We start from the raw sequence: 14,178 nt of genomic DNA on the forward strand, positions 1-14,178 counted from the left end.
TGCTTCTGAGATTGGAGCAGGGGCGGTTTTGTCACAGAGAGGTTCTGGTTGCTCAGTGTTGAAACCATGTGCTTTCTTTTCCAGGAAATTTTCTGCTGCTGAGCGTAATTATGATGTGGGCAACCGAGAGTTGCTGGCCATGAAGTGGGCATTCGAGGAGTGGCGTCATTGGCTTGAGGGAGCTAAGCATCGCGTGGTGGTATTGACTGATCATAAGAATCTTACTTATCTCGAGTCTGCCAAGCGCTTGAATACTAGACAGGCCCGTTGGTCGTTATTTTTTGCTCGTTTTGATTTTGTGATTTCGTACCTTCCGGGCTCTAAAAATGTGAAGGCGGATGCTCTGTCTAGGAGTTTTGTGCCCGACTCTCCGGGGTTATCTGAGCCGGCGAGTATCCTCAAGGAAGGAGTCATTGTGTCTGCCATCTCTCCTGATTTGCGGAGAGTGTTGCAGAAATTTCAGGCTAATAAACCTGATCGTTGTCCGGCCGAGAAACTGTTCGTCCCTGATAGGTGGACTAGTAAAGTTATCTCTGAACTTCATTGTTCGGTGCTGGCTGGTCATCCAGGAATCTTTGGTACCAGAGAGTTAGTGGCTAGATCCTTCTGGTGGCCATCTCTGTCACGGGATGTGCGTGCTTTTGTGCAGTCCTGTGGGATTTGTGCTAGGGCTAAGCCCTGCTGTTCACGTGCCAGTGGGTTGCTTTTGCCCTTGCCGGTCCCGAAGAGGCCTTGGACACATATTTCGATGGATTTCATTTCTGACCTTCCCGTTTCTCAAAAGATGTCGGTCATTTGGGTGGTCTGTGATCGCTTTTCTAAAATGGTCCATCTGGTGCCCTTGGTTAAATTGCCTTCCTCCTCTGATTTGGTGCCTTTGTTCTTCCAGCATGTGGTTCGTTTGCATGGCATTCCTGAGAATATTGTTTCTGACAGAGGTTCCCAGTTTGTCTCGAGGTTCTGGCGAGCCTTTTGTGGTAGGATGGGCATTGACCTATCTTTTTCCTCGGCCTTCCATCCTCAGACTAATGGCCAGACCGAACGAACCAATCAGACCTTGGAAACATATCTGAGATGTTTTGTTTCTGCTGACCAGGATGATTGGGTGTCATTTTTGCCGTTGGCTGAGTTCGCCCTTAATAATCGGGCCAGCTCGGCTACCTTGGTCTCTCCATTTTTCTGCAATTCTGGTTTCCATCCTCGTTTCTCTTCAGGACAGGTTGAGTCTTCGGACTGTCCTGGTGTGGATTCTGTGGTGGACAGGTTGCAGCAGATCTGGACTCAGGTAGTGGACAATTTGACCTTGTCCCAGGAGAAGGCTCAGCTTTTCGCTAATCGTAGACGCCGTGTGGGTCCCCGACTTCGTGTTGGGGATCTGGTTTGGTTATCTTCTCGTCATATTCCTATGAAGGTTTCCTCTCCTAAATTTAAACCTCGTTTTATTGGTCCGTATAGGATTTCTGAGATTCTCAATCCGGTGTCTTTTCGTCTGACCCTCCCAGACTCCTTTTCCATACATAATGTATTCCATAGGTCGTTGTTGAGAAGATACGTGGCACCTATGGTTCCATCTGTGGAGCCTCCTGCCCCTGTTTTGGTGGAGGGGGAATTGGAGTATATTGTGGAGAAAATTTTGGATTCTCGTGTCTCTAGACGGAAACTCCATTATCTGGTCAAATGGAAGGGTTATGCTCAGGAGGATAATTCCTGGGTTTTTGCCTCTGATGTCCATGCCCCAGATCTTGTTCGTGCCTTTCATGTGGCTCATCCTGGTCGGCCTGGGGGTTCTGGTGAGGGTTCAGTGACCCCTCCTCAAGGGGGGGGTACTGTTGTGAATTCTGTGGCTGAATTCACTCCTGTGGTCACAAGTGGTATTGCAGCCTCTGGGCTTCCTCCCTCAGGTGTTTTGGTGAGCTCGTTGGCTGCCTTGCTATTTAACTCCACCTGAGTCTGTCTTCCTTGCTCCTTGTCAATGTTCCAGTGTTGGATCTGAGCTGCTGCATCTTTCCTGTGGCCTGCTGCTCTGCTAGATAAGTGTTACTTTGTTTTTGTTTCCGTTTTTTCTGTCCAGCTGTGCTATTCTCTTTTGCTGGAAGCTCTGAGACGCAAAGGGTGCACCGCCGTGCCGTTAGTTCGGCACGGTGGGTCTTTTTGCCCCCCTTTGCGTGGTTCTGCTTTAGGGTTTTTTGTAGACTGCATAGTTCTCTTTGCTATCCTCGCTCTGTCTAGAATATCGGGCCTCACTTTGCTGAATCTATTTCATTCCTACGTTTTGTCTTTTCATCTTGCTAACAGTCATTATATGTGGGGGGCTGCCTATTCCTTTGGGGTATTTCTCTGAGGCAAGTCAGGCTTGTATTTCTATCTTCAGGCTAGTCAGCTCCTCAGGCAGTGCCGAGTTGCATAGGTAGTGTTAGGCGCAATCCACTGCTGCTTTTAGTTGTGTGAGGATAGGTTCAGGTATTGCAGTCTGCAGAGATTCCACGTCTCAGAGCTTGTTCTATTGTTTTTGGGTTATTGCCATATCACTGTATGTGCGCTGATTACTGCACACTGTGTTGCCTGATAGCACAGCATAACACATAGGTAGCGTTAGGCGCAATCCACGGCTGCCTCTAGTTGTGTTTGGAGAGGATCAGGGATTGTGGTCTGCAGAGTTCCCACGTCTCAGAGCTCGTTCTATTATTTTGGGTTATTGTCAGATCACTGTATGTGCTCTGACCTCCATGTCCATTGTGATACTGAATTGCCTTTCATAACACTTGATATCTGTTTCTCAAACCCTCCAAGCAATCAATACCACTTTGTATCTGGAAATACACAGATAATGGCAGATGACTGGTCCTTACAGGTTTACATGAAGACCTTTATTTATTATGAAAGATGGCTGGACCGTACAATGGAAGCACATTTTACCTGTTGTGTCATTCCCTACTTCCTTACAGACCTCCTCTTGTTTGAGTTGCTAAATTTATGTGATAATCTTTAATGTCTCATTTGGCTTGTGCACGTATCTTCTGAATTGTATGGTGCTGCGAAATATGTTGGCTCAGTATAATAATAAAAATAGTTATTATTACTGTTGTTAATCAATTAGTTAAATGTACCCCAAATTATACTGTTAAAAACACAACTCATTCCATAGAAAAAATGAGGCCCAACTATGTCACATTGCCAAAAAATGGCAGGACCCTTTGAATTTAGTGATGGGACACAAAAAGAAAAGACAATTCCTGTGTCTTTAATCAAAATAGGCTTAGTCATTTGGGGGTAAAGTGGTTTTCTTTTAGAGAGTCTTTCCTGTACATACTGTATATTACTATTTAGAGTTATACCTTGAACTATAGCTGATTGAATTTCAGATTTGTTTTACCCCATTGATATTTCTCTTCTTTCAGCTGAACTATGCAGAATGTTACATACATAGAAAAAGATTATACTTCCTCTCTTAATGCTGACATTAAGAAACCTCCAGTTTTTCCACTCATCAGACAAGCAATGCCATCCATCGTGAAGTGTAGACCATCTCCCTTCCTTCAGGGATATCCACATCACTTTCCACACTACCAATATGGCCATCCAGAAAATAATTTGCACCATTTGCACGAAGTACTAGAAAATGGGTCACGTAAAAGAAAGAATTTGCCATCTAAGATGCCCCATGATCATGAAGACGACAAACTCTGCATTCAGACAGAAGAAGAAACAAAGCGTTTTGTCCCATCTCATCTGCCCTTGTTTTATCATCTACCACCCATATCAAGCTACAATGCCAAAATGGTTGATTTGCCCAATATTGGTCTTCAATATTACAGAACTATGGACCCATTTTGGATTAATCCTTTAAATCAAGAACCTATAAGAACAAGTGCAATGTGGCCTACTGGATCACTATGTCTACACCCTTCTTATCCATTATTTCACAAAAATTACCCTGGCATTGTGTTTCCCTTCCACGTGCCCACTCAAACCATGCATGAACATCAAGCTTCTGATACAGGCCGCCCAGCAGATGATGCTCTGGATAAAAGACAAATCAAGGGGCATGAGGATAAAAAACAGAAGGTGGAGAGGGTTGATGTCAACGTTCAGATTGATGAAAGCTTCTACGTGGAGGTGGGCGATCACAAACGTTGGAAATGTCCAATGTGTGAAAAGTCCTATACATCTAAATATAATTTGGTGACACATATTTTAGGGCACAGTGGCATCAAACCCCATGCTTGTTCACGTTGTGGCAAGTTCTTTAAACAGCTCAGTCATTTGCATACACATATGTTAACTCACCAGGGCACCCGACCCCATAAGTGCCAAGTGTGCAATAAAGCTTTTACCCAAACCAGTCATTTAAAGCGCCACATGATGCAACACAGTGAAGTGAAACCTTACAACTGTAGAATATGTGGCAGAGGGTTTGCCTATCCAAGTGAACTTAAAGTCCATGAGTCCAAGCACGAGAGTGGGAGAGAAAATATCTGTGTGGAGTGCGGACTTGACTTTCCAACACTGGCACAACTTAAAAGACACTTGACAGCCCACAGGGGCCCCGTTCAGTACAATTGTAGTGAATGTGATAAAGTATTTCAATACCCAAGCCAACTGCAGAATCACATAATGAAACACAAGGACATCCGGCCACATATCTGCACCGAGTGTGGCATGGAATTTGTACAACCGCATCATCTAAAGCAGCATTCACTGACACATAAGGTAAGTTGTAACCATCACTGAATTAACAGTTTATCAGATCTGTTTCAGCATTTATCTATGCATACAATTAATATCAACATGTGTGGAAACTGTTGGCATCGGCACTTAGCAAATGCAGGCAGTTGAGGGGCCCACTACACATAAGGGGTCCACTTAGCCATGATTTTAGTTTTTTAGTACCCAGAATGGGTGTTTGGGTGCTATAATCAGAGCTAGGTCTTGTTACAGCAATTTGATCCCTCATATGGTGTTGTTAATTGTGACAATGGCGATTAGAGGATTTGTATAAATAACTTTGGGAAATTTGGCACCAATGTTGTCAGCTGGTAGCTGTGCTTTGTTAAATATAAATGACTCCTCACACTTCAATATTCAGCACCTCTTCAGGGTGGTGCATATGCATAAAGTGTTCATATTGTGCACAAACAAGAAGGAAAGAAATGGAGCACTCACCTGGTCCTTTATGATCAATTTATTTAATCCATATTAGAATGGTATCCACATGTCAATAAAGTACAATGTGCGGTGTGCAGGTGGCAGGGGAGTGAGCAGATGAACAAGCCAGACGGACTACGGCCGTTTCACGCTACTCATGAGCTTCTATGGACCCGTAGAAGAGCATGAACAGTGCGAAACAGCCATAGTCCGTCAGGCTTGTTCTTCTGCTCACTCCCCTGCCACCTTCACACAGCACATTGTATTTTATTGAAATGTGGATACCATTCTAATATGGATTAAATAAATTGATCATAAAGGACCAGGTGAGTGCCTAATTTCTTTTCTTCTTGTTTGTGCACAATTAAAGGATGTGTTTCCTTTCAGAAAATCCCAGTTGTTAGGTTGAGTTTATTAGAATAAAATCAAATCACATTTTACTCAACGTCTCTGGGTTCAGTGCTCAGTCTCCGTTGCTTCTCAGCGTATTTCTCATCGCTTTAGAGCTAATAACACTTTGAAAGCCAAGCATCCTATCATGGAGCTCAGCGGCTCTGAGAGCGGTGTTCATTCTATACAGGCACAGCCGCCGAGCTCAGTGATTGGCTGCTGTGCTGTCAATGTAACGTCAGCGCTGCAATCAACAACAGACCCCGGGAGAAGTGGTGGAGACTCAGCTCTGGACATGGGTAGGGTGAGTAACTCCACCAGTGCCTCCACCTTGTTCCAGTCATTGTCATGGCTGACTATCGGCTTTAGATTAAAATTTTAATTTATCACACTCACACACAAAACTTTCCACCAATCAACATCTCTTCCCTCATATCTGGCCAGGGACTGGGATTTTCTTTAAAAGAGAAAAACACTTTAAGTGGTTTGAAATTAGGTGAGGTCCCTGTGGTGCGATGGAGAGGTAACAATAGCACTGTCATGGCAGTGTAGGGCCTACTGACGACCATTATGTCAGCCATGTTTGTACATCTGTCAAGCCCAGCAGCTCAGTATTCGCACCATAAGGCCGGTGTCACACTAGCGTAGAATACGGACAAGTGCTTTGCAAGCAAACATCGCATAGCACTCGGACCACTGTTAATCTATGGGGCAGCTCACATAACTGTATTTTTTCTCAGGCGTATTCGACGTGCATGTGAAATCGCATGCGTATCTTGTCCGAGTCTCACCAATGCAAGCCTATGGGTGCGACAAAAAAATCAGACACCACACGGACCATCCGTGTGATTAGCGAGAAATACACATTTTCCGCATTTCAGCCTATTGAGCCATTAAATTCAATGAGGAAAATCAGTGAGAAATGTAAAGCCATACGCATGTCATACAGATGTCATACGGATGCATAAGTACGAGAAAATCTTATCATTGCATTGCAAACACATTACACATGGATGACCATATGGAGAACACTTGTGCAACACTCAGTAGGGAGAATCGGACCGATTTTCCATACGGTAAGTGTGACCCCGACCTTAGATGAGCATACACATGACATGTTCACAATTGTTCACACAGAGACCTGGGGGCACAGGCATCTTCATTACACACCAAAGCTCTCCCTACTTTAACTAAAAGCATCTGGTTTTCATTGTGTGACCTGTGGCAGTGGTACCCAGCACTCCAGTGTGACAGTGTCCAGGACAGGTTCCCGTAACATGACAAGTTCTGACTTTGAGAAAATCTGATCAGACATTTCAGCAAAAATGATCGTTTACACACTCTCATAGCCTGCAACCATCCAGCAACTTCACTGCTCAGTGCAGAAGTCAATACTATGTTCATAACACATTAATTCTTCCATTTAACTCATACATCTGGACGTTTGATTCTGACAGATGCCATCTGTCACCAATTTGGGGTTTGCTGTCTGCAATGTTACTGAAGCATGTGAGATCTTACAAAACGTGGCCCACTGGAAATATGCTGCATAAGGGCCAAAATTATCCTGGAGGTGAACCTGTACTGCCCCCGTTCCCTGCGGCCAGAGGCTGTTGAACTTATATTGGTTGGCCCACCATAAAAACTTATCACAGTTTCTGATTACTGGGGGTCCAATGCCAGCAGATTGTGAGAAAGGGGCTCTGGAGACAACCAGTTAGAATGGCGTTATGGTCAAGCAGCTCCAGTTTCCAGGACTTTAATATCGGTGTTCTGTCTTTAGGTTGGGCATCAATATTTGATTAGTGAAAGTTTTAGCCAAATATAAAGCCATGGAACTGGTCCCCTTTATTGTAATGCCAGGCACATACGGTTGGTGACTGTACCCGCTACAGCAGCTCACGCTCATTCACTTGCATTGGGACTGAGTGCCAGTGAGCTGAGAAACCAAACGCTCCCACCGATTAAACCCACCTTAGAAAGAACTCAAAACTCATTTGCTTCTTCATGTATTTAGGGTGTGAAAGAACACAAGTGTGGGATCTGTGGTCGAGAATTTACTCTTCTGGCAAACATGAAGCGGCACATCCTGATTCACACCAACATCCGAGCCTACCAGTGTCATCTCTGCTTCAAGAGCTTCGTCCAGAAACAGACTCTTAAGGCACACATGATCGTCCACTCTGATATTAAGCCATTCAAGTGTAAGGTGAGAAAACGTGCTGACCTGAAGGTTATGCAATAGGTAATTTAATTATTTCATTATTTTAATTACTTGTTGGCAGCTATCGCTTACTAGAATCTATCCACTGTTGGTGCAATACTCTATTCTAGCAAAAGTACAAATAGTGCATCATTGCTTAGAGAAGTCCTGTACTTAGGCATTTCACGCCTGGATATAACTCTACAAGGGCTTAGTTTGCAGTATTATTTAAGTATGTTTTTTGCTAAAAATTTGATCGTGCTGGATCCTATTCTTTCTATGGCACTTATGATATATTCTATTTCCAATTTAATTGTAACAGATCCATGAAGTCTATAATGAATCTACCGTACTTCAAATTGTAATTATTGACTGTGGATCAATAATAGGATCCGCCGGTTTCCATGGGTTCATGTACCGTATTTTTAATGGGAAAAAATAGATTTGCATCAGTTTACTTTAGTTTTATTACGATTAAACTTTCTTTTTTAAGAAATTCAATATGATTTTTTTTATCATTTGGAGTCTCTGGGAGATTGAAAAAAAATAAATTATATTAATAATCATCTGATTTTTTTTTTACCATTTTAAAGTAAAAAAGAAACATCCTGCAGAATACAATTGAGTTCGGTCAGCCTGGCGAACTCCACTCCATCATTAACCTCCATGTAATAATAGGTGTTTTCATAAAACTATAAATGTGAACAGAATTAGTGCTGAATTCACATTTAATAGGTATGGGGCATTTTTTCACTGTTACCTACATACCCTCAATATATGTCTGAGAGACTTCCAGAAAAGATCAAATCTTCCAGAAAGCTAAAGTTTCCTACAAAGTGTCTAGTTTGCTCATCTTGAAGGGATAATCAGCAATGAACAGAGAGCTTCATTGGTGCCGATGTCTTTAGAGTGGCATCAACCACTAACATAGCTGCTCACGTGTCACTTCCAAGTACTAAATAGGCTGGCGCTAGACAGAGCTATGTTTTTTTTTTGTTTATTCACAGCCTGGGGCACTGTGCACAGGGCTCTCTCTTGGTATGGCATTATTATTATTAGGTCACTTTGGTCATTTTTTCTGTGTTGGGATATCTGTTGAAAGATATCGCTGCTTACATTACAGGTGTAATCCCTGCATTCATTATGCCGGAACTATGACTTCATTGAGAGTATTACCTTTGCGGTGGGTCATCTTTGTGTCTGTGCCATGAACTGTGGTGGTAGCGTGTGCAGAGTAGTTCATCTCTCCTACTTGGCCGTCCGGTCACAGCAATGTTTGAAAAAGACCAGGGATGGGTTGGAACATAACCTATCGCTTTATGCCCTGATACCCAGCACTGCAGAGAAATATTGTGTTCTATTGAAATAAATAGAAAAAATATTGAAAAATCCAGCGTAGTAAAATTAGAAGTGTTTATTGAAGATTATCCATAAAAAAATTGCACCGATGTGCATGGATTAAACAAAGAATATGCCAATCTGGCAAACGCATTTCGGAATTTAATCCTTATTCATTGCAAAGAATATGGATTAAATTAATATGGGTCTAGTTTTACCATAAGCTGTGGAAGAAGGATTTTGCCACAAGCAGGAGGCCGAACTTATTAGAAGAACAGCATCCACCAGCAGAATAGAATAATAAGCATATTACGACTAGTGTCTATATTGAAGGGAATCTGTCAGGACAATTTGAAGACAGAAACTATATACTTCCTTGTACAGCAACAGTAATGATACCAGTTTTGTACTAATCTATTGTGAGAGCTGAGAATCAAGCTTTGAAGTCACAGACTAAGTGTCATGGAAGTGTATTGCTGTTCTCATAGTGCACTGAATCACCCCAATGTACAGTATGTCCAGGCTAATTTACATGCATCAAAACTTGATTTTTTTTTATTGCTCTACTGGGACCTATTAAGCTGCATAGCTAATTTCCATAGTGAAATGGTCCTGGTAGGTTCCCTGTAAGTAAGCATTCCATCATTCCTTCCATCATCCTCTTAAGATATTGCAATCATCATATTATATAGCACTGCATGCTTATAATTGCTCATTTTTCCCTTCTACCCAGTTAATTCTTCTGTTTTCCATGAGGTCTATAACATCACGTGATTAAAAACAAACTAGATAAATCCTTCTAAGCTCTATGCAGAAACAGGAAGTCTCTTTTCCCTACATAAGTCTTCATTAGAACTACAATTCTACCTCACTCCAAACTCCTTGGCAGGAAGGGGGGATCAGAGCACCTGAGTCAGGAGTTGAAAAGGAGAAAAGGATGTAGAGCTGAGATGCAAAAGACTTTACGGTTAAAGGGAACCTGTCACCCACCCCAGCCCCCCACCAGGCGTTTTTAAGTAAAAGAGCCACCTTGTGCAGCACTAATGCTGCATTCTGTCAAGGTGGCTCTTTTAGTTGGGGTCCCTGCCAACGCTGAGCTATTCGTTTTTAGAATTTTCCTTTCCTATCTGTAGTTTGTCAGGGGGGCATGTCTTTTCCCCCCTGACACAAACACCTCCCAGCAGTAGCGTAGCTACCAGGGGGGCAGGGGGTGCGGCCGCCCCGGGCCCACAGCTCACAGGGGCTCACCTGGAGCTACACTTAATTAGCTTGGTGATAGAGCAGGAGATACGATCTCCCTGCTCTACCTCAGGCAGGGGCTGGAGACAGGCAGTGAAGCTTCCCCCAGTGCTGACACTGTACCTGTGTCCAGCAGACATGCCCACATTGCACGCTCAGTGAACGTGTCTGTGGCAGAGAAGTCAGGACCATGGCGCTGGGGCTTCCCTCCAGAGAGGAGCAGGACAGGGGACACAGTGCTGTAAGTAACAGCTCACACTTCTGAGCTGAGGTGTCTGCACTGTGCAGGGAGGAGGTGACAGGACGCTGCTTCTCTCCAGAAGACCCAGCCACATACTGTATCTGCAGTCTATGAAACACTGGAGAGCAGCTGAATCTAATGGTTCCTCAGACAAGACTGGGCAGTAATGTGCACTGATAGACGTGACCCCGGCTGCAGGACCCCACAGATGAGGATACACGTCTCCTTTTTATATATAGGAAAGAAACATATCCTCATCTGTGGGGTCCTGCAGCCGGGGTCACGTCTATCAGTGCACATTACTGACCAGTCTTGTCAGTATATATACCTTGGATTTACTGATATGAGATCATACAGACACTGGACTGATAGATCCTGACCCCGGCTATAGGAGATAGATATATATGTATAGATATAGATATATATATATAAAATGCAGTCATATAGCCGGGGTCAGGATCTATCAGTCCAGTGTCTGTATGATCTCATATCAGTATTTCCAAGGTTGTAAACACAAAACCCCCATTATAAAACCTTTTATTAAAATAAAAGTTTCAGTGAGTTTATACAGTGTGATAAATAGCCAGACAGAAGAAAAAAGCATCATAAATAAGTGTGTATAGAAAATCACATATGGGTGCGGGCCCCTGAGCATATACTCAGTCTAAACAACAAGACCCCAAAGGGGGAGAAGGGAAAAAGAGGGGAGTAGACGAGCCAGGGGGTGTACTTTCTTCTTTAGAAGTAATATTCTACCTCCCCCTCTTTCTTCTGGTTGGCTCCTTTCCTTTTCCCTCTTTGGGATCTTGTCCAGACAACAGTATTTTTTTAGGGTTAGGCTACTTTCACACTTGCGTTATTAGGCGTACATCGCAATGCGTCGTTTTGGAGAAAAAACACATCCTGCAAAGTTGCCCGCAGGATGCGTTTTTTCTCTATTGACTTGCATTAGCAACGCATTGCGATGTATGGCCACACATCGCATCCGTCGTGCAACGGATGCGTAGTGTTTTTGGCAGACGCGACGCACAAAAAAAGTTCAATGTAACTTTTTTTGTGCGTCGTGACCGCCATTTTCGACCGCGCATGCATGGCCGAAACTCTGCCCCCTCCTTCCCGCTAATCGCAATGGGCAGCGGATGCGTTGTAAAACTGCATCCGCTGCCCACGTTGTGCTACATTTAACACACTGTCCAGCGGTACATCGGGCTGACCCATGGCGATGGCCCCGTACCGATGCAAGTGTGAAAGTAGCCTTACCTACTTATCAGGAGGGCGTTAAACTAGAAGAAGAGGGGACGGGAAGAAAAACATTAGACTCGTACAAAGACGACCCAGGAAAACATACTCAGAAGGGAGGTAAGAACATTTCTAAAACAATCCACAGTGAGGAGATTGGAACAAAACAAAATCCTCTAAACTGCATGCTCGCAAACGCCAGAAGCCTGACAAACAAGATGGAAGAACTAGAAGCAGAAATATCTACAGGTAACTTTGACATAGTGGGAATAACCGAGACATGGTTAGATGAAAGCTATGACTGGGCAGTTAACTTACAGGGTTACAGTCTGTTTAGAAAGGATCGTAAAAATCGGAGAGGAGGAGGGGTTTGTCTCTATGTAAAGTCTTGTCTAAAGTCCACTTTAAGGGAGGATATTAGCGAAGGGAATGAAGATGTCGAGTCCATATGGGTTGAAATTCATGGAGGGAAAAATGGTAACAAAATTCTCATTGGGGTCTGTTACAAACCCCCAAATATAACAGAAAGCATGGAAAGTCTACTTCTAAAGCAGATAGATGAAGCTGCAACCCATAATGAGGTCCTGGTTATGGGGGACTTTAACTACCCGGATATTAACTGGGAAACAGAAACCTGTGAAACCCATAAAGGCAACAGGTTTCTGCTAATAACCAAGAAAAATTATCTTTCACAATTGGTGCAGAATCCAACCAGAGGAGCAGCACTTTTAGACCTAATACTATCTAATAGACCTGACAGAATAACAAATCTGCAGGTGGTTGGGCATTTAGGAAATAGCGACCACAATATTGTGCAGTTTCACCTGTCTTTCACTAGGGGGACTTGTCAGGGAGTCACAAAAACATTGAACTTTAGGAAGGCAAAGTTTGAACAGCTTAGAGATGCCCTTAATCTGGTAGACTGGGACAATATCCTCAGAAATGAGAATACAGATAATAAATGGGAAATGTTTAAGAACATCCTAAATAGGCAGTGTAAGCGGTTTATACCTTGTGGGAATAAAAGGACTAGAAATAGGAAAAACCCAATGTGGCTAAACAAAGAAGTAAGACAGGCAATTAACAGTAAAAAGAAAGCATTTGCACTACTAAAGCAGGATGGCACCATTGAAGCTCTAAAAAACTATAGGGAGAAAAATACTTTATCTAAAAAACTAATTAAAGCTGCCAAAAAGGAAACAGAGAAGCACATTGCTAAGGAGAGTAAAACTAATCCCAAACTGTTCTTCAACTATATCAATAGTAAAAGAATAAAAACTGAAAATGTAGGCCCCTTAAAAAATAGTGAGGAAAGAATGGTTGTAGATGACGAGGAAAAAGCTAACATATTAAACACCTTCTTCTCCACGGTATTCACGGTGGAAAATGAAATGCTAGGTGAAATCCCAAGAAACAATGAAAACCCTATATTAAGGGTCACCAATCTAACCCAAGAAGAGGTGCGAAACCGGCTAAATAAGATTAAAATAGATAAATCTCCGGGTCCGGATGGCTTACACCCACGAGTACTAAGGGAACTAAGTAATGTAATAGATAAACCATTATTTCTTATTTTTAGGGACTCTATAGCGACAGGGTCTGTTCCGCAGGACTGGCGCATAGCAAATGTGGTGCCAATATTCAAAAAGGGCTCTAAAAGTGAACCTGGAAATTATAGGCCAGTAAGTCTAACCTCTATTGTTGGTAAAATATTTGAAGGGTTTCTGAGGGATGTTATTCTGGATTATCTCAATGAGAATAACTGTTTAACTCCATATCAGCATGGGTTTATGAGAAATCGCTCCTGTCAAACCAATCTAATCAATTTTTATGAAGAGGTAAGCTATAGGCTGGACCACGGTGAGTCATTGGACGTGGTATATCTCGATTTTTCCAAAGCGTTTGATACCGTGCCGCACAAGAGGTTGGTACACAAAATGAGAATGCTTGGTCTGGGGGAAAATGTGTGTAAATGGGTTAGTAACTGGCTTAGTGACAGAAAGCAGAGGGTGGTTATAAATGGTATAGTCTCTAACTGGGTCGCTGTGACCAGTGGGGTACCGCAGGGGTCAGTATTGGGACCTGTTCTCTTCAACATATTCATTAATGATCTGGTAGAAGGTTTACACAGTAAAATATCGATATTTGCAGATGATACAAAACTATGTAAAGCAGTTAATACAAGAGAAGATAGTATTCTGCTACAGATGGATCTGGATAAGTTGGAAACTTGGGCTGAAAGGTGGCAGATGAGGTTTAACAATGATAAATGTAAGGTTATACACATGGGAAGAAGGAATCAATATCACCATTACACACTGAACGGGAAACCACTGGGTAAATCTGACAGGGAGAAGGACTTGGGGATCCTAGTTAATGATAA

General features: G+C 42.9%; 1 protein-coding gene across 1 annotated transcript in view; it reads left to right on the forward strand.

Moving 5' to 3' along the window:
- The window catches only part of ZNF366 (zinc finger protein 366), a 91,633-nt gene that overhangs the window by 55,525 nt on the left and 21,930 nt on the right, over positions 1 to 14,178 (forward strand). Inside the window, exons 2-3 of the mRNA XM_069745372.1 lie at positions 3,399 to 4,710; positions 7,553 to 7,744. Of these exons, the coding sequence (XP_069601473.1) occupies positions 3,406 to 4,710; positions 7,553 to 7,744 (1,497 nt within the window). The 5' untranslated portion in view covers positions 3,399 to 3,405. The remainder of the gene's footprint in view (positions 1 to 3,398; positions 4,711 to 7,552; positions 7,745 to 14,178) is intronic.

This window comes from Ranitomeya imitator, chromosome 1, assembly GCF_032444005.1.
Source record: "Ranitomeya imitator isolate aRanImi1 chromosome 1, aRanImi1.pri, whole genome shotgun sequence".
Lineage (NCBI taxonomy): Eukaryota > Metazoa > Chordata > Amphibia > Anura > Dendrobatidae > Ranitomeya > Ranitomeya imitator.